We start from the raw sequence: 21,525 nt of genomic DNA, 5'->3' as shown, positions 1-21,525 counted from the left end.
GAAGAACCTAATACCATCACGAACATTACATAAACATTTGCGTCAAAATAAAGAAATTTATGCAAATTGAAATAGGACTCGTGTCGTCCTTTTTTTTTTGTGGTTTTTTTTTTTTTTTTTTGTGGTAAAATATAAATTCCCATCGGCATAATAAACCCATCCAAACCAACACCGAATATTTCTCTGTCTCTAAAACCGTGTCGGACTGAACGACACAACGCAACAAAACGGCCGACATTCGTTCACACCTAAAAAAAAAACATTTGGCATGAAATTGTTGGCCAAATATTTTATAAATATGTATTTTGTCTGTTTAAATTGTACACACACATTCGTGTTGGTTGTTTTTGTGGTAAGCAACCGCTAACGCCATTAAGGGCACCGAATTTTCATTTCGATTGTAGATATGATTTTGGTTGAGTTGGTTTGGAGGTGAAACGCGCCCAATGCGGGACCTCTCTGTCACAAAAAAGTGTTGCTTTTCCTTTTTTTTTTTTTTGATTATTTGTGTCGTTTATTTCGATGGGATGTGTGTGTGTGTATTTTAAGAATTCATAATTTTGAAATATCCCACACCCATTTATTTGCAGAAAGATGGAAATAGGGGAGGGAGGGAATCAAGAGGTACCCCGATGAAACTCAATAAAATTTTAATAACAAATTTTACCTACCGTACATTTGGAAATATATGACAATTTTGATGCGTAAATCAGGGAGAAAATATATGTCTATAACTGTGCAAGGATGTATATTTTATTCGTATCCTGACACTGGCACATTGGGTGTGGAGGAATTTATGGATTTTTGATAAATGAGAGTTTATGACTTGCCATACTTTACGGTAAAATGGCAACCAGAAACCTGAAGATGTATCGATTTTTTTCTTCCATTCGTACATCATCATTTTTGAAGATTGGTCTTGAAAGTGTATAGGAGGTATAGACGCTGGGAATAAATTATTATTTGCGACTGATTCTTATTTATTCAAGACGACAGGCTCAATATTTCTCTCATTTATATTCCTATAGGGAAGTTTTTCGACAGTTGGAGGGGAGTAGAGGATGAGTGTGTTAGTGAAAATATTATGAAGCACACTTTGTTCTTTGGATCGTTTAGCTGTGATGGGAAGCTTTAAGGATACACACGAGGCACGTTCAATGTTTGTTTTTGATGATGCTTTTCATATAATTTTTTGAGAATAAATATATATGTTTTTGTTTTCTGAGTGAAATAACAACGCTTCAAGAGGTTTTCATTTGGGGGGAAAATATAACTTTAAGTTTTTTTTTATTAAACTTTGAGAAGAGGACTTCACGCATTGTGGTTTGGGGGGAGAAAAATATTTTTGAAGACACATTTCGCTTCATCAAATGTTTGAATTGCGAATTAAATTGGTCTATTAGAAGGAATGTGTACACATTTTGAGACTCATTTAAGCTTCTTTAAAGGTCGAGCTCAGTTTTTATTAACAATTTTGCCATAGATTTTACAGAAAAGAAATATAATTTAGCCATATTATTTATTAAAAAAAAAACTCTAAAGAAAATGCTAATGTTTGAGAAATAAAAGTTTAAAAATGAGGATTTCCATGAGAAAGTTCAATCCATTTATTTTTGATAAGAATATTTAAAAAAATGTTAGCCAGGAAAACGTGAAATCTATAGTGTAGGATTTTTTTATTAAAGAGTTAAGTGATTGCAATTACTTTGAGTGCAAAACCTTTAATTAATTTTATTGGCATTCATTTTTTTAAATAAAATACTTAAAAATTCTTAATATATTGTTCTGAATTGATCTTAGAAAAATTGTCCGTTGTAGAGTGATTTAAAGGTGTATTCCCGTGGAAAAAGGTGTCCAATCCGCTTTTTTTATTAGAAGTTTCGAAAGTATAGCTCATCGCTGATGTTCTATAAAAACATACTCTTATTCAAAAAGACTTTTTCTGTCCCACCCGTGACAGAAAAAAATACCTTGTCTATTTTTCTTTTCACAGTTAAATCATTGATTGTTTTTTATATTAAAATTCTGTGGATTTTGTACAATTATATGCGTAAAACTTCAAAAACACACAACAAATTCATTCTACTATTTTCCCACCCTTGCGCAAAATATCGTATAACAAATGAAATATGTCAAAATAATGCAATGGCAAGATTATGTTTTAAGGAAAGAGAAAATGTTTTTATAATCAAACATAGAAATGCCACTTTTAAAATCATAACTTGTGTTTGGCAATACTATTTAAATTTAAAAAAAAATCATACGTTATCATTTTTAAACGCATGGAATGGTTTTTAAAAGCTAAGATGGTGATAAAAATTAAAAAAATAATTAAAGGAACGCAAATTTTCAATGTCGTTGTAGATGTCACACACGTCTTTTGCCCAAGTCTTTTTTAGTTAAGAATTTCTTGATACAAGAAGTTTATAGTTCTCTTCCCTTGAGCAAAGTTTCATTGAATTCAAATTTTAAACAGATTTCAAAGTAATAGTAAAAAGTTGGGTCACACCCGTAACAGATTGGCATTAATAGAACATGATTTATAAACAAAGTTTAAATGTTTTTTAACTTAATTATTCGACTTTATAACCCAATTCCTGATTATTTGACGTCACACCCGAAACATACGTAACTTAAATTAATTTTTTAACTGAGATTAATCACATCCGCAACGGTTTGAATCCCATACGTATACAAAATTTTCATCAACATCTGTTAAGTTGCTGTCGAGGTTCCTAAATAAAAGGTTACAAAATTTCAAAATTTTTGATTTTTTGAACTTTTTTTCCTGAATACTTGGTTAAAAAAATTAAATTAAATTTTTTTTTCTTCCAGAAGACTGTTCAACCTTCACCATCACCCTCATCGCCGGTTGCATCATCGAGTAGTGGAACACCCAGAGATGAAATATACATCGATGATGAGAGTATCGAAGGCTCTGGCGGACGAGGAGAGGTATGTACATACATAAAAAAAAATATTTGTAATAAGAAAAAGAAATTCCCTCCAATTTTGTTTTTGTACTAATAACGTAGTAATGTAGGGCTGTAATAAGAATTCTGCAAAAAATTAATAGGAAGAAAAACAAGACTAAAAACCGAATAATTGACCTAAAAAACGTTCTACAAGAAAAAATTAAATAAAAAAAAAAAAACTTAAGGACACAAAAAATCTTTTTCTTCTTTAAATTTATTAATAATATTTTTTTTTAAATGCGCCACCTAGTTATTTTATTTTCCCCCTTTTTTCTTTTCGAAATAAAAAGAAAATACAAGAAAAAGTTTAAAAGGACGAAATGAAATCCTCTTATAACTTTTAGTTTTTTTTTTTTTGTCGTTAAACGACAACCACATCCTGATCCAATTCTGTCATAGTTTCTCCTTTTTTTATTTTTATTTTATTTCTTTTTTTTTTGTGAGAATGAACTAAATTGTACGTTGAACGCTTTTGTTGTAATAGAAAAAGGACGAAAAGAAAGAATAAGGAAATAGAATGCAATTGTGTGTTAAATAAATGAATGTCCTCACGTTTCATTTTTAGTTCTTTTTTTTTGTGTGCTTTTTTATGTAGAACCAAAAATTCCAACAATTTTATACTCGTTTCTATTTTTTGTTGTATTATTTCTTGTTACATTTTTAAACTTTTTATTGATGCTTTGAGCAGAAAGGATTTTCATATTTGATTTCATCTTTTAATCAAAAATTAATCTTCCTGATTACAAAAACATACAAAAAGCAAAGTGACAATAAATTCCAATTGAATCCTTTCTCAAACAGTTTCTTTCGTTTATTTTTGTATGAATTTTAGATCACCTGTCAAGACAATATAAAGGATTTCTTTATCCTTGCATCTAAATTGAACAAAAAAAAAAGTAAGCATACAACATTTTACTTTAAATCCTCCCTCCGAAATAAAAGAAGAGAAAAATTCTATAATCGTGACAAGAAAATTCTCTGATAATGCAATGATATCGAAATAATCTCAGTCTCGATTGATGGAAATCATTCTCTTCTTTCGTTATGTCCTTAAATACAGATACATTACATATGTATGTACGAAACTCTGATGTATATTTTGTTGTTGTCATGACTCAAGGGGATTTTTTAAAAAAATTGAAAGAAAAAAAAAACAAATTGTCTATTCAGCAAGTTTTGTATAAAAATGAAAGATGAAAGTTTCTTTTTTAACACCATTGAGTGAGATAAATGATGCATTTTACTTTGTTGTTTTCTTTTTTTTCCTTCTTTACTATTTTTTTTTGACAGCTGGCTGTTATAGTGCACACAAAAGAGTAAAAGATTACATCAAATTTGAAACAATTTTGTTTCTAAGTAAGTTTAATATTCTGTACTTGAGTTTTGAGTTTTGTTGTCAAAATATATAAGAAGTGATAAAGAAAACGAGCAGAAAGAGAAAAAAAATACAAAATGATGGAAAAGTTTTGTTGGAAATTTATAGAAAGTCATAAATATTTCGGAGAGATTTGTGAATACAAATTTTGTTCTATTCAATTTTGCATTATTATTGTCACGTACCTACAATATATTCGAAATCCTACATTAGTTCAAAGAAGTCTTTTTAAAATCACTGGTTGGCAACGAAAATAGAGCATGAACCAAACTATACTTTTCTAAAGGATTTTTGTGTGCTGAGTCCGAATTCAAAGTCAAAATTTAACTGGCATGTCACATTTTTGAAATACTTGTATGTTGACAGGTCAAAAACGCGTTTTTTTGGGTACATACATTGTACGTCGAATTACATCACCGCTAAGTAATTTTTTTTTTTTTTTTTTTTTCAAAACTATACTTCTTAAAGATATCGAAAAAAGAAATTTATGATAAATATCTCAAAATCTTGCTTGTTATTTTTTTTTTTTTTTTTCAAAGTAATGAATAGTTTTTTGAACCAAATTCCAGTTTGCGTCTTCTGATTTGGACCTAAAAAAATATAACAAATTACGGAAAAATATATATTTTTGACTAAACATCAAAAATTGGAAATTAGTTATTGAGAGCTTATAGCGAAAAAAGTGATGAGTGTATCTCAGAAACTAGACGTGATAGAATAAACCTGTAAACAGTTTTGATTTCAGCATACTAAAGTCAATGAAAATCACCTAACAAAGTTTTTACTCCCGACTTTTTTTGTTTTTTACCTAAGCAAATTTTCATGCAATCTTAACAAAAATGTTGAAAATAAATAAAAAATATCGCTGGGAATGAAATCTTTTGTATTTATAATGTTCGTGGCAGCCTCAGGGTATGCAACCATTTTTACCATAAATGTCATTGAGCAAAGTATACAAAGAAGCTCAGCGGTTGGAAACGGTTTGCTATAAAGAAAAGTTTTAACCCAAAAAGTGTTGAAACTTATTTGTTCACTTACCAGTTGCACAATTGAATGTTCTCTTTGGAAAAATGTCAGTTAACTTAGTTCCTTCACTTATTTTCTTAGGCTGTGTAAAATCACAAAAAAAAAATCGTTTTAAATTTTCAAAAATAGAAAAAACTATTTCATTCTTAAATACTTTATTATTAAAATGGAATAAATTTGCAACAAAAAATAGCCATTTTTGTAACCCTTATTCAAATTCATGAGAATCAACAAGAACAAAGCATTTGTATTGTATTGCTGTATTGATCCTGTTGATAAAGCACACTATACAGCATCGACAAAATTAAAGGACGATTTCGAAAAGATTTTTAAAATGCCATTGAAATACTGTTTTCGGATTGCATGTTTGAGTGTGATCTTTTCCAAATTAATGGAGTACCAAATTTCAAAGGATTCTTCCCTTGATTTTATTAATTCCTCTGATGCCATCAATTATGTATGTGGTTTCTGAAAGCTCCTAACACTCGCAGTGCGTTTTTTTTTTAGATTTTTGGAAAAACTCTTTTACTTTTGCAATTCCCAAAAATTAAGTCACAAACTATAGACCGATAGCTAAACTATCATGTTTTTCTAAACTCTTTGAAAGTTTAGTTGAAGATTCAGTCTATTTCCAATAAAAGTGTTTATACTCACCCGTTCAATACGGCTTTCTTAAAGGTTCATTGAATTTGTCCAAAAATATTTAAAGTTTAAAGAAAGGGAATGAAGTTGATACAGTTTACACTTACTTTGCCAAAGCCTTTGTTAAAGTATCCTACAAAATTATTGGTCTTAATGTAGCCTACTCTATGGTTTTTAACAAGTTTTATTTGTTAGAAAAACGCATCTACAGAGTTTTTTTTCATTGCTCCCTATCAAAAACAATCTTTTCCATACTTGGAGTTCCTCAAGAGAGTCACCTTAGACCTATTTTTTTTTTTTATGCTGCAAAATTAATTTACATAGCCTTTGTAAAAACGACCTTGAATCTTAACGATTTTTGTATTTTTTTAAATTGGTTTTATTTTGAAAAATTTATCATATCTAAAAATTCTGTCCCAGATATTCTTATCAAAAATTTGACTATAAGACAATAAATCTTAAATTTAACAAAAAAAAAAATAAGAAATTGATACGAGTATCTCAATAATATTTTTTTCGAATAAAAAGGACAACAATCCTTAGACAAATCCTCTTTGATTGATGTTTAAAAAAATCTCCCAAAAATTGTCTTATTTATGTGTCATCCCTTCAGACACTGCCATCGACCAAGACGAAATATAAATTCAATGCTTCAAAAAAAGACAAATTAACCTTTTCGGCTGTTAACCTTTTTTATGGATAGATCCTAAAAATATGCAATGTACCTTATGGTACTATAGCATCATCGTATATCGAATGAAAAATGTCTTTTATAGTCGTAAACGTATATCGTATATAATGTAGAATTTGGATCCTTTTGATTGCCTAAAATTAGATGTCCTTAAGTCTGTTTATGTCACACAATTTGAAGACAGTGAATTATTAGATAAATACATTTACGAGTAAGTTTATATATACCCGAGAATGTGTGTTGGACAAACTTATGTCATTTATCTTTATAATAAATGCCTACTATTTCCAGTCGACATTAGGCATAGGATAGGTTAGGTATAAGGTATCCTTCCAATGACCAATCTTATTATTATAAATTTATCCTTAAAGGAGAAATTATTGTTGTATATGTTAATGGGCAGAATGGCATTTGGTCAAAATAAGTTATTTATGGTGATGGGATAAGAATTTGTAATTGAAAAAAAAAAGTTTACTTTTCATCCTTGCACATATGTCAATTAAATTGGTTTATAATGAAATATTGACAATGTGATCTTTTTGTCATCTAAATTCTTGGGTTTCAACAGAGTGAAAAGGACATGTGACTCAAGGGAAACCATTTGAATGATTTGTTGTTGATTATAATTTTCGAGACCCCTTTAATCAAAATGTTGACCTTTGACGTTCGTTATGCGAATTCCTTCCTCGACATGAAAAGCAATATTTCATTTTTAAGGAATAATAAATTAAAATTTTATATAAGTGGTTCTTGGCATCTGCGTGGGTAGTAGCTCTTTTGTAACCTTTCTCCTTTTTCTTCTCAAATTTAAAACTGTTTTCAATTTTTTTTTTTTATTCTTTTTTCAAATAAATGTCAAACTATCAACATTGGAATTCAATAATTTTTTGCCTTCTTGACTTCAATTTTTTGTCATTCTTATTCATGTAAATAGCCAACAGGCTATATGAAAAAGTCCTTTCTACAACATTCCACTGTTTAAGAATGTAAAATTCAATTTTCTTCGAATAAAAATAAAGAATTCATCTTAAAAAAGTACACGACAAAAAAGTCTTTTAGAAGTAATTTTGTAACTTTTGTCATTCCTTACGGCCGAATGAGTAGCCGTAGCCAACAACTCCCATCTTTTTATTGAAAACGATTTCTCAATTACTGTTCGAGCGATGCGCAACAACTCCTTTTTTCACACAAAAAAAAAAAAAACACTCTATTGCTTTCTGGAATGTTGAAATTGGTTTCGTTTATTTCATTTTAGAAATTCCTTTGCCCCCAAAGCATTCTTTGTTTCTTTTCTTTTTTGTTTAGAGACATCATTTCTTTACTGTACATTTCTTATAACAAAAAAAAAAAAAAAAAAACATTTAAAGCTAAATTTAGTTTTAGTTTCGTCCTTTGACATAAAGTAATATGACAATAAATTTTGTACGTGACACTTTGTATTATTTTTTGCCTTTCTGTTTTCTTTCATTTGCCTCGAGGAAGGACATTCAAGAAAAAGATAGACAAGACACACACAAAAAATGTGTAACATCTTGAAAGGATATTCCATTACTATTATAAGATAGTTTTGAACATACGAATTTTGTGAGAGAGAAAGACAATATGGATAAAGTTGAAAAGTAGTTTTGTATAACTTGAAAAAGCACTTTGACTACTTACGGGTGTTTATTTACATTGAATGATTGGCTTTCTAAGAAATTTTGTTAAAGTTTTAATTGGAGTTAAAGGACACTAAAATGTACGTATCATAAAAATGTAGTACAAATATAAAAAAAAATTAATGATTTTTGGGTTCACTATGGTGTATACGTACTTTTTTTCCTTTTTTTTTCTTTTATAACAAAAAATTCGATCTTAACTCTTAGAAGTTTAAGGGTGATGTTTTATGAAAGACAGTAACTAGAGTAAGTGTAAATAAATGTTGCCAATAGTAAAAAATGATAATTGTAGGTGGCAACCCTATTTAAACGAAAAAATAGCTTTTTCGATACATTTATTATAAAACCAGTAAATAGCAAAATATTCCAAATTAAATAAAAAACAAAAGCCGTATAATTAAAGAGACGAACGAAGGATAAATGAAGTTAATTACTTCGTCACATCCTTGGAATAATAATATGTACAATATAATGCGGCAGAATGACCAACCAACGGATTTCAATTTAAGACTTGAGTTTTAAAAATGTTTACACACAGGCTTTATGAAGGCCACACATTGAGATAAATTTATATTCTACCCATCACATCCTCTTCTGATTGAGTGTCCATGCAAACAAGGATAATGAGATGTTTTTATTTGTTTATTTGCATAAGATTGAAAAAAAAAAAAATCAATTTATTTTTTTCTTTTTTTGTGCAATAAATTGAACCGAAAAAAAAACAACAGCAATGAGAAGGATAAAACTTATCCTTTTTGTGTCGCCTTGAGCTTAATTAGTCTTTCCATGAAAAAGAACATGAGGATAGCCTTTTGAAAATACAAAAAGATTGATCAGTTTTTTTTTTCTGATTTAACCTCTGAGATGTTTATTTTTGCAAAAGGGTAACGAAGATTATATTTTAATTATTAATTTGATGTCCTTTCTTACTCTTTTGCATTAATTATTATTTCTTGTGTAACATCCTTTTGGGTAAATACTTTTTCAAAGAAATACAAAAAAAAAACAAATTCCATTGAATCTACAATATAGAAGATTTTTATTTTCAATTAAAATTATATGAAGTATAAAGAAAACAATCCTAGAAAAAAAAAATAAAAAAAAACCCTAATTGAACCCTCTTATAATAAACAAGAGTCAACAGCTAAACACTCATCGTAAATTTATACTTTCTCTCTTTCTGTGTGTAAATATTTATTGATTCTAAAAATAAATTATATTTTCTTCTTCGTGTTTCATTAATTCTTAACAAAACATTAAGACAAGAATCAAAATAAAGAAGAAGAAGAAAAAAAAAAGTCAGAAACAATTAGCAATTATATAAGTGAAATCTTCAAGTAGATTCGCAAAGAGGGTGTATTAATGGCATGTTTTTAGGGGTTTTTGTTTTATTTTTATTTTTTTTGTTTTTGTATAAAATTATTTCTGTTCTTTTCACTCATTCGCACTCTTTGAAAGCGTGACTTTTATTGATTACATCAACAGAAAACAGAATGGGGAAGAAGAAAAGTCAAGGAATTTATGTTCATCGTGCCTTAGACAGTCCTTAGGCAATAAAAAGAATTTAAGTACCAACATTTCAGCATTATACATATATATACTCTTGAACGAAAAATGGAGAAAGAGGTGTGAAGATTTATTATAGATCCTTAAAGTCTTTTAAATGCCAGAAAAAGGCTTTTAACTTCTTGTACAGTCGTTTTATATGTAACTTTTGACTTTGTAGTGAAATGTATTTGAACATGCGGATTTGTTTTATTCGAAATTGATTTTTTTCTTTTTTTTTGGAAAAGAACAAAAAAGTTTGTTGGATAAAGTCAATTTCAAGATAAATTTTCAAAACATACTCAGTATTCGCAAGTCAGACAAATCAATTCATTTCTAAACAAAAAAAAAAAAATATTTGTTAAAAATCATTTAATTTTTAAAGCATTTGCTCTCCATTACAAATTAAAAAAAAAAAATATTTATTTCAAAAAAAAATTGCATTGAAAAAAAAATATTTATTGCAACTGAAAAATATTTTTTATTGCAACTAAAAATATTTTGCATTAAAAAAAAATTTTATTGCAAATAAAAAATCTTCTGCATTGAAGATAAAATTTTTATTGCATATAAAAATATTTTGCATTTAAACAAAAAAATTGTATTGCAAATAAAAAATCTTCTGCATTGAAAAAAAAAAATTCAATGCAAAAGTGTGCACTAAATATTTTTTTTATATTTTTATTTGCAATACAAATTTTATTTTTACTGCAATTTTATTTCATTTGCATTAATTTTTTGTATGCAAAATATTTTTAGCTACAATAAATATTTTTTTTTTTTCAGTGCAAATATTTTTCAGTTGCAATAAAAAAAATTTTTTTTAATGCAAATGTTATTCAGTTACATAATGGAAATATCGCTTTTGTAATTAAATAAAATGCACGACTAAGTTGCACGAACTTGCTCTTTCTGTTCAAGTTACTTAAATTTTTAAAACAAAAAAAAAATAAATAAATAAAAATAAACATACAATTCAAAAAAAATGTGAAAACAATAAAACAACATCTGAAATCAAATTGCCATCCAAAACAAGTATGTAGTTTTATTTGATATATTAAGATTTTAGAAAAAAAAAATTGAAAATCGTTAGAGCCATTTTTTAAAAATCAAATTTTTTATACCTAAATAATTTTTTGGAAAAAAAATTTTAAATTAAATTACTATGCCACTTTGTAGAAATCAGTAATTAACATTTAAAACCAAAATTTCGAAAAATTTCAATCTCCCGTTTTCAAAACTTTGATTTAAAAAAATTTTTTTTTAAATATTTTTAAAAATCCAAAAATTGTTATAGTCTAAGAGCCCAGAGCAGATTTTGGGAGTTTTTGGATAACCGAAAATGGGTCATATGTATGTGTAAGTAATAGCGTCCTGATGAAGAATTCGAAGGTCTGGCAGGTTTATTTCACGGCATTCTATGGTTTATGGGGAGTTGAAAAATGCATTTTTTCCGATTTTTGTGTCGAGTATGTAACCACTTAAATTCATATAGAGCCGATAAAGGGCGATACCTTGGTTGCAAAAAGTACATATATATACTCTTGAACGAAAAATGGAGAAAGAGGTGTGAAGATTTATTATAGATCCTTAAAGTCTTTTAAATGCCAGAAAAAGGCTTTTAACTTCTTGTACAGTCGTTTTATATGTAACTTTTGACTTTGTAGTGAAATGTATTTGAACATGCGGATTTGTTTTATTCGAAATTGATTTTTTTCTTTTTTTTTTGGTTGGTTTGTTGGATAAAGTCAATTTCAAGATAAATTTTCAAAACATACTCAGTATTCGCAAGTCAGACAAATCAATTCATTTCTAAACAAAAACAAAAACATATGTAAAAAATCATTACATTTTTAAAGCATTTGCTCTCCATTACAATTTTTTAAAAAAATAATTATTGCAAAAAAAAAATTGCATTTCTAAAAAATATTCATTGCAACTGAAAAATATTTTTTATTGCAACTAAAAATATTTTGCATTAAAAAAAAAATTTATTGAAAAAAAATGCATTGAAGATAAAATTTTTATTGCAAATAAAAATATTTTGCATAGAAACAAAAAAATTTTATTGCAAATAAAAAATCTTCTGCATTGAAAAAAAAAAAAATTCAATGCAAAAGTGTGCACTAAATATTTTTTTTATATTTTTATTTGCAATACAAATTTTATTTTCACTGCAATTTTTTTTCATTTGCATTAATTTTTTGTATGCAAAATATTTTTAGCTACACTAAATATTTTTTTTTTTCAGTGCAAATATTTTTCAGTTGCAATAAAAAAAATTTTTTTTTAATGCAAATGTTATTCAGTTACATAATGGAAATATCGCTTTTGTAATTAAATAAAATGCACGACTAAGTTGCACGAACTTGCTCTTTCTGTTCAAGTTACTTAAATTTTTAAAACAAAAAAAAAATAAATAAATAAAAATAAACATACAATTCAAAAAAAATGTGAAAACAATAAAACAACATCTGAAATCAAATTGCCATCCAAAACAAGTATGTAGTTTTATTTGATATATTAAGATTTTAGAAAAAAAAAATTGAAAATCGTTAGAGCCATTTTTTAAAAATCAAATTTTTTATACCTAAATAATTTTTTGGAAAAAAAATTTTAAATTAAATTACTATGCCACTTTGTAGAAATCAGTAATTAACATTTAAAACCAAAATTTCGAAAAATTTCAATCTCCCGTTTTCAAAACTTTGATTTAAAAAAATTTTTTTTTAAATATTTTTAAAAATCCAAAAATTGTTATAGTCTAAGAGCCCAGAGCAGATTTTGGGAGTTTTTGGATAACCGAAAATGGGTCATATGTATGTGTAAGTAATAGCGTCCTGATGAAGAATTCGAAGGTCTGGCAGGTTTATTTCACGGCATTCTATGGTTTATGGGGAGTTGAAAAATGCATTTTTTCCGATTTTTGTGTCGAGTATGTAACCACTTAAATTCATATAGAGCCGATAAAGGGCGATACCTTGGTTGCAAAAAGTACATATATATACTCTTGAACGAAAAATGGAGAAAGAGGTGTGAAGATTTATTATAGATCCTTAAAGTCTTTTAAATGCCAGAAAAAGGCTTTTAACTTCTTGTACAGTCGTTTTATATGTAACTTTTGACTTTGTAGTGAAATGTATTTGAACATGCGGATTTGTTTTATTCGAAATTGATTTTTTTCTTTTTTTTTTGGTTGGTTTGTTGGATAAAGTCAATTTCAAGATAAATTTTCAAAACATACTCAGTATTCGCAAGTCAGACAAATCAATTCATTTCTAAACAAAAACAAAAACATATGTAAAAAATCATTACATTTTTAAAGCATTTGCTCTCCATTACAATTTTTTAAAAAAATAATTATTGCAAAAAAAAAATTGCATTTCTAAAAAATATTCATTGCAACTGAAAAATATTTTTTATTGCAACTAAAAATATTTTGCATTAAAAAAAAAATTTATTGAAAAAAAATGCATTGAAGATAAAATTTTTATTGCAAATAAAAATATTTTGCATAGAAACAAAAAAATTTTATTGCAAATAAAAAATCTTCTGCATTGAAAAAAAAAAAAAATTCAATGCAAAAGTGTGCACTAAATATTTTTTTTATATTTTTATTTGCAATACAAATTTTATTTTCACTGCAATTTTTTTTCATTTGCATTAATTTTTTGTATGCAAAATATTTTTAGCTACACTAAATATTTTTTTTTTTCAGTGCAAATATTTTTCAGTTGCAATAAAAAAAATTTTTTTTTAATGCAAATGTTATTCAGTTACATAATGGAAATATCGCTTTTGTAATTAAATAAAATGCACGACTAAGTTGCACGAACTTGCTCTTTCTGTTCAAGTTACTTAAATTTTTAAAACAAAAAAAAAATAAATAAATAAAAATAAACATACAATTCAAAAAAAATGTGAAAACAATAAAACAACATCTGAAATCAAATTGCCATCCAAAACAAGTATGTAGTTTTATTTGATATATTAAGATTTTAGAAAAAAAAAATTGAAAATCGTTAGAGCCATTTTTTAAAAATCAAATTTTTTATACCTAAATAATTTTTTGGAAAAAAAATTTTAAATTAAATTACTATGCCACTTTGTAGAAATCAGTAATTAACATTTAAAACCAAAATTTCGAAAAATTTCAATCTCCCGTTTTCAAAACTTTGATTTAAAAAAATTTTTTTTTAAATATTTTTAAAAATCCAAAAATTGTTATAGTCTAAGAGCCCAGAGCAGATTTTGGGAGTTTTTGGATAACCGAAAATGGGTCATATGTATGTGTAAGTAATAGCGTCCTGATGAAGAATTCGAAGGTCTGGCAGGTTTATTTCACGGCATTCTATGGTTTATGGGGAGTTGAAAAATGCATTTTTTCCGATTTTTGTGTCGAGTATGTAACCACTTAAATTCATATAGAGCCGATAAAGGGCGATACCTTGGTTGCAAAAAGTTCGGTCCCAGACGTTTTATTCGCGGCATTACCCTTGCCAGACGTCCTTGAAGATTCGCGAAATAGCGATTTTCATACAAAAGCCAGAATATTATTTCTTGCAAGATATATAACCGTCTGGTGGTTACTCTTAAAAAATCACCACTACCTATTATAGAAAATAAATTAGTGCCAGACGTTTCAACCACGTTTCCTTGAAGAGTCCTGAAACAGCGATTTTCATACAAAAGTGACTATTTCGGAACTATTCAAGGACGTCTGGCGGGGGTAATGCCGTGATTTAAACGTCTGGCACTAATTTATTTTGTATCTGGAGGTAATGGTGATTTTTTAAGAGTTACCACCAGACGGTTATACATCTTGCAAAAAAATAATATTCTGACTTTTGTATGAAAATCGATATTTCGCGAATCTTGAAGGACGTCTGGCGAGGGTAATGCCGCGAATAAAACGTCTGGGACCGAACTTTTTGCAACCAAGGTATCGCCCTTTATCGGCTCTATATGAATTTAAGTGGTTACATACTCGACACAAAAATCGGAAAAAATGCATTTTTCAACTCCCCATAAACCATAGAATGCCTTGAAATAAACCTGCCAGACTTTCGAATTCTTCATCAGGACGCTATTACCTACACATACATATGACCCATTTTCGGTTATCCAAAAACTCCCAAAATCTGCTCTGGGCTCTCGGTCTATTATTGTTTTCACAATTTTATTTCTGATATATGTATGTTAAAATTATATGAATGCTTTTATATAAAAAAAATTTCGTTGAAATGCAATTAGCAGTTTGAAAGAAAATCAGATTTAAAAAAAGCAGTTCAAATTTTGTTCATCAAAAGATAGACCTTGTTGAAAAACTAACATTAAATTTTTTTTAACGAAATCGTTGGCTCCGTTTTCGAGATAATTAAACTTTTCCGAAATTAGTATATGACAGGTACCGTTATTTTTGGTCGATGAAATTAATTACAAATATCCCTCTAGAGAGTCTCCAAAAACTATGTAGCAAGTTTAAAGTTAATCGGTTTATCCGTTTTAATTTAAAAAAAATTTCAAAAAATGTTTCCACCCAAACGCCAAACGTCGTTACCGTTAAAGTACCAACTCATCTTCTTCGCTATTGAGCGATTACCTTGCAACAAGTTTGAAATGTCTGTTATGAGGTTTAAATTCATATTATGAGATTATGCTTCATATTATTATTGACCTGAAGCATAATGTTTATCAGTTTAAGTTGGATTTATGTAGCATAGGCCTTATTAGTCGGTAGGCCTTATTACCCGCATCGACCTTAAATGAGTTTATTTTTCGTTGCTGGATGTGATAAGTTTTTCTTTTCATAAGAAAAATCATATTTTGACAAGCAATTTTCATCGAGGCTAAGATAAGAATAAGAAAAGCCAATCAACATTCATCATTTTTCCCTTTTTTGATTAAAAAAAAATTCCTTTTTGAAATAAAAAACCTAAAAAAACCAAACCACCTCAATATCCACTGACTTCGTTTAGGTTTACTTAAAAGTACACACTTATTCAAACTTACACACACACATACTCATAAAATAAGAACGAGAACAATAAAACAAGGACGGAATCTACACACATCCTATTTTATTGTTCTTATTTTTTGTTTTAAGTTTTAATATCCTTTTATTTTTTCTCCTTCAAAAATATTGAGTAGAATCGTTTTGAATTCTGTTCTAATTTCTTTTTTTCTGTATATGTCAATGACTATTAAAGAAGTGTGTGAGTGAATAGTGTGTGCCGACAAAAATGAAAATGAACAAAAAAAAAAATTATGTCAAGCTTTTCGCAATCTTCACTCTTCCAAGGATTTAAAACAAAAAAAAACAAAACTATTCATTGTTTTTCAATTGTGTTGTTGTTTTTTTTTTTTTTTCTTAGAGAGAACATCATTGAAATAGGTCCTCATTCTTTCTCCTTATCTCAGGTAATGAGTGTTTAATTGAAGTGGTTTTGAAGCACCACCCGACTAATCTTTTGTGATTTTGTTTTTTTTTTTTTTTTTCATCATTTTGTCGTTGTCAACGACATTCTCATCGTCCTTATTGTAATCCATACTAATAGGTCGGTCACACGAAAAAATCCCTGATTATATTTTATCAACCCTTTTTTCTCTCACACTCTCTAGAATACTTAATTCCCTGTGGGGTTTTTGTTTTTACTCATTCTCATTTTTGATTTTCCAAAATCAATTTGTTCTTCCGGCAGCAGTGATTTGGATTTAGATGATCCTCTTTATTAAGGAGTATCCTCGTCATGCTCATTTTCTTTTTGTTTGAGACTAATTAGGATTAAATTTTTTTTTCATCCTTTCTTGAATTTGATGAGAGAAGGATGTGATTTTTTTTTTGTTTTTGTTGTGTTTTTTGCTAGAAGACCTATGAAGAACACTCGGGAAATAATTAAAAATCTCGTTTTTGTTGTTTTATTTTTCTTACCTCAATGTACGTTTTTGTTTTTGATATGAATGAGAAGATATATATTTCTAGGAAGATAAAAGCTTCGTTATTGATTTTGAGCATGAAAGTAATCCTTAAGAAAATTGGTTAACAGATACAAAAATTTTATAGAATGGAATTGAAATTGAACCTTCTGTTCAAAATTAATTAAAATTGCAAAGCTTAAAATGCTCTTTGGTGACATTTTGAATTACAGGATTTTTTAAATATTGATTTTGAGGAAAAGAGATACCTACATTATTTGTCATTTTAATCACACGTTTATTACGAACAGGAATCAGTTTACATTATTAAATATTGGGTTGGGTAAATATTGACTGATCTGATTGGTGAAGACATTTTGGTTGTAAACAATGTTTAGAGTCTTTGTGGAAATTTTTTAATGTCGATGTTGCTAGAATGTCAGAGAAAAGAAAATAATAAATAAATTTGAACTCCTGTCAATAATTGGCCCTTTAAAGAATACATTTCTGGCAACATTTTAGAAATTGGCAACTTTTTACAAGCTAGCAACATTTTGTTAAAAAGACATAACTTGTTGCTTGTTTTTTTTTTTACTACCAATTTTGTTTCCTTTTAAGTATATTTAAATGAGTTTTTCGCTATTGTTGGCAACATTATGAATCAAACTAAGTCATATGCCTATGAACTTACTTCCAACACTTCTCAATTTTAACTTAATATTGTGCACACGAACTAATGCAACTCATTTGTTGTTGATGTTTCTGGCAATGTTTTGAACTAATCCTCAAAATATTGTATAGCTTCCATTTGGTAACAATTTATGTAGGTATATTGTTACAAATAGTGAGATGTTCCTAGTAATTTCTGGAAGCAAACAATTTAGTAAGGAATATTGCGCCATGCTATGGACTCCAAATTTTGTCGTTCCCAATATGATGAAGCAAAAAGTATTCCACACAACTCGTATGTTCCTCTATCAACATGTTGTTATCGGTGTTGCTGGCATTTTTTTTTTATGCATCAATTAAAAAAAAAGTAAATACTTGGATAACTATTTTCTTTCAATGTTGCTACAACTTTCTTTAAATTTTTTAAAACCATATTTTGTAAAATCCTAATTTTGGGGGCAAGAAATGTTGCCAGAAAAACAGGTTAAATATTTGGTGTCAATGGTGCTACAACTTTTTTATAACTTTTTAAAATTAATTTCTTGAATAATAACTTTAGAAGCAAAAAATGTTGCAAGCAAAACTAATTATAAGGATGTTGCTGGCACCTTTTTTAATCAACAAATTCTTTTTTTATTTGCTACAATTTCTGCTTTAAAAATACTGCTTGCATCACACTGTACAATTTTATTTTTCAAGAAGATGTAGATTTGTTTCTGATTTATAAAAAAAAAAAAAACCTTTTAACACAAAAATTTTATTTAAATGTATTTATTTTAATTGCAAATGTCATAACTCAGGATATCTCTTTTCCGTCTTGTTTACGTTATGGCAACAAATGAATTGGTGCCTGTAACTTTAATCCCTTGTCGGCAACAATGCAGTTTGTTAAAATGTTGCTGGCAACAATTTTTTAAGAGGACTTAGATAAAAATGTTTTTTATTATTATATGTAGGTACATTCCCTTAAATCATAAATTAAATCATTGAAAAAAAAAAACATTAAAAATGTATCGCAACATTAATTTTTTGTTTTTTTTTTTTTATTTATTTTCAGATACATGATGATCTAGAAAAAGAACCTGATTATTCTGGTTCTGGCTTTGGACCAGATGATGAAGATTCATCTACTGGCGGCCATCATCATCGCACCAATACACCAACATTATATAATTCTGGGACATCGTCGTCCAATAGCAACAACAATAACAACAACGGTAACATCAATAACAACAACAACAACAATAACAACAACGACATCAGCAGTAGAATCAATTATAATAGCAATAGCAATAGCGGTATCATCGGTAGTAGCAACAGCAATAGCAACAGTGCAAGCAGCAGTAATTCAGGCATTAATTCAATTGGTAAAGACATTTTACCATCATCCACAACATCAGCAACATCAAACACAACCAATACACAAACAATCACAACATCTTCAACATCAACACCATCAGCAACATCAAAATCTGATATTTTACCTGGTGGATCATCAGATTTTGATTTTGGTGGTGGAGTTGTGGGTTCAGGTGATGGTAGAGATACCGATGATGAAGATGACGATGGTGATGATGATGACGATGGTGGAATAATCGGTGGTGGCAATCATCCCAAAAATGATGATGATGAGGACGATGAAGACGAGGATGATTATGATAATGGCAGTGAGGATGTTAATACAGATAAAATTGATCGTCAAGATGGTGGTATTGTTATTCATGGTGATGAAGATGAAGATGACGATGAATATGATCAAAATGGAAATGAAAAGACTGATATTTACACTGACGTTACCGATCCCAGTGAAGGCAGCGAAAAAACACGACGTCAGTTTACTTTTTTGTTTTTTTTTTTTTTTTCTCTTTTTTTATTTTTATTTATTTATTTTTGGTTTGTTTTATTTTGATTTATTTCGGTTTGAAAAACATTGCATGTGTATATTTTGGAATTCTAATAGAATGGAGAAAAACGTTTTTGAAAAAAAACTAGGTTGATAGGCTTGAAAAATGTATACGCTTTAAAAAAGTTTACGAAACAAAAAGTTTGGTGTTCCTAAAGAAGACATTGATTGTGTCAGAAATCTTAGGAGTTTTGATCGGAAATGTTACAAAAAACTCAAACTTCACAAAAGAATACACGGTCTACTCTCAAATTCTGAGTAAAACAATCTTGAAATCGAAAAAATTTGTTTAACAAAGCAAAAAATTAATGAAACTTATGTGTAATTTAGTCCAAGTGACTTTTACTCCAAAATGATTTTCGTCCAGCTTCGACAGTTTATCAGTTTAATCCTTTAATATCCTTCTGACAACGTGTAGCTTAACTAATTTCATGAATAGCTACCTTTCAGAGTATTCTTATACCACTCACCGTTTAGAAATTACAGCAATTCAAACTGTTCGCCCAAAAGTATGCAATTTTTTTTAAATTTTATATGAAAATTTGAATTGTTGTTCTTCCTAAACAAAAAAAAAGCTTGAAATTACAATAAATAAACTGTGCTACAAGTTTTAGAACATATTTTTGTGTAAAACATATTGTTTTTATGATATACTTACTTTTTCTAGTGAACTTTGACCCCTTTTGGTTAGTAAGGATTATTTTCAAGTTACTCAATTGCCTAATTTAATTAATTGAACATTTAAGTCGTTTTAAAAATCTGTTCTGTTCCTCATTCAATTAAAATAAAAAGTTTATCTTCAGATTTCATACAAAAAATGTTCGTTCTTGTTGATTCTCATGAATTTGTATGACCTTAATTTGTTTTAAAAAAATTATTTTTTTTTGTAAAGAAAATGTTAGGACCATGATTTTTTTATTAATTTTAATAAAAGAGCATAAAAGAGGATCATGAAAAATAATTTGATTTGATTCGAAAGTGCTTGGAATCACTTCTTATTTTTGTACTCAACTGTCATTAAAAAAAGAACAAAAATAATAAAAATACTGAAACTATTTGCATAAAACACTCGAATATCTCTCTCAGAACTTTTTCTATTCCATCATCATAACTTGAAAATTAAATTTGCAACGGAATAGTTGAAATATTCCATTAGAGATACTTCTTCTTCGTATTTTTTGTTTGTTTTTATTTGCATAATGAATACTCTTCTCGGGAAGGTATTATGAAATTATGAAAAGTTACTTCTAAACTTTATTGCGTGCACACGAATTCAAGTTGTCTCTTGCTTTCGTGATTTGAAAAATAATTTCAAAAAAAAATTCAAAAATGCTAATTTCATAAAACAAATTTATATGTATTTTGTTCGTGTTTCAAAATTCAAAAATAAGGACTTCTTTTCTTTTGCGTAATCTACCTTTTGATAATTTTTTTAAGAAAAAATTATTTCAATCTCCATTCTATTAAATATTTGGATATTTATTAAATTTGGTTTGATTATTATTTCTAAAGTATTCATAATTTATTAACAAAACCTCATTTTATTTATATTATTATTTTTAAATTTTATACTAATACCTTAGAAGTATTGTAAAAAAAAATAATTTTTGTTTTAAAGCGAGTAAGTGCGTTTTTAAGCGAAAATAAAAAAAAAATATAATAAGAGTGAGTTGCATGCTGATACGAAGAACAACACAGCATAACCAAAACTTTGAATTTTAGTAAATTTTTGAAACTAAAAAAACAGCCTTGAAAATAACTATAAACAAAAATAAAACTATATAATATATATAATCTTCTATATAAAAATTGTATGCCGAACCGATAAATATAATCAACCCGTCTGTCCACATTGCGATCATCAGAAAAAAATATACCACAAAAAAAAATCAAAACGTCAATATCTTCCTTAAATATACAAAAAAAAGAAAAAAACGAAATATTTTTCAAAATCAAATTCGGTATCTGAATCATCACAATGTGTCTTATATCTTTGATGTTGCATTTCATAAAAAAAAAATAATAATTTCATGTTCATCTTAATGAAAAAAAGATTTTATTTCATTTTTTTTTTCTTCGCCAAAAATTGGCTTTAGAATTTTGTTTTCCTAGATTTTTGTTTTCGA

At 27.8% G+C, this 21,525-nt stretch overlaps 1 protein-coding gene and 1 long non-coding RNA gene across 5 annotated transcripts in view; one reads left to right on the top strand and one right to left on the bottom strand.

Annotated features, from left to right (window-relative positions):
- LOC129907776 (uncharacterized) overlaps nucleotides 1-21,525 on the bottom strand; it is a 68,821-nt gene that overhangs the window by 8,191 nt on the left and 39,105 nt on the right. Inside the window, exons 3-4 of one of the 2 annotated variants that reach the window (XR_008771149.1) lie at nucleotides 16,844-16,890; nucleotides 16,267-16,783 (exon numbers count right to left, since the gene is read on the bottom strand). The exons of the other annotated variant lie outside the window; for it this stretch is intronic. This is a non-coding gene — a long non-coding RNA (uncharacterized LOC129907776). Of the gene's footprint in view, nucleotides 1-16,266; nucleotides 16,784-16,843; nucleotides 16,891-21,525 lie in introns of those variants that run through there. 2 annotated transcript variants of the gene reach the window in all.
- The window catches only part of LOC129907768 (syndecan-like), a 413,100-nt gene that overhangs the window by 368,612 nt on the left and 22,963 nt on the right, over nucleotides 1-21,525 (top strand). For 2 of the 3 annotated variants that reach the window (XM_055984138.1, XM_055984136.1), the window contains exons 3-4: nucleotides 2,836-2,955; nucleotides 18,554-19,325. In XM_055984138.1, coding sequence (XP_055840113.1) covers nucleotides 2,836-2,955; nucleotides 18,554-19,325 — 892 coding nt within the window. The remainder of the gene's footprint in view (nucleotides 1-2,835; nucleotides 2,956-18,553; nucleotides 19,326-21,525) is intronic. The other variant, XM_055984137.1, reaches the window with a different exon arrangement.

Source organism: Episyrphus balteatus, chromosome 1, assembly GCF_945859705.1.
Source record: "Episyrphus balteatus chromosome 1, idEpiBalt1.1, whole genome shotgun sequence".
Taxonomy (NCBI): domain Eukaryota; kingdom Metazoa; phylum Arthropoda; class Insecta; order Diptera; family Syrphidae; genus Episyrphus; species Episyrphus balteatus.
The sequence above is the reverse complement of the archived record's forward strand: the minus strand, read 5'-3'. Positions and strand labels throughout refer to the sequence as shown.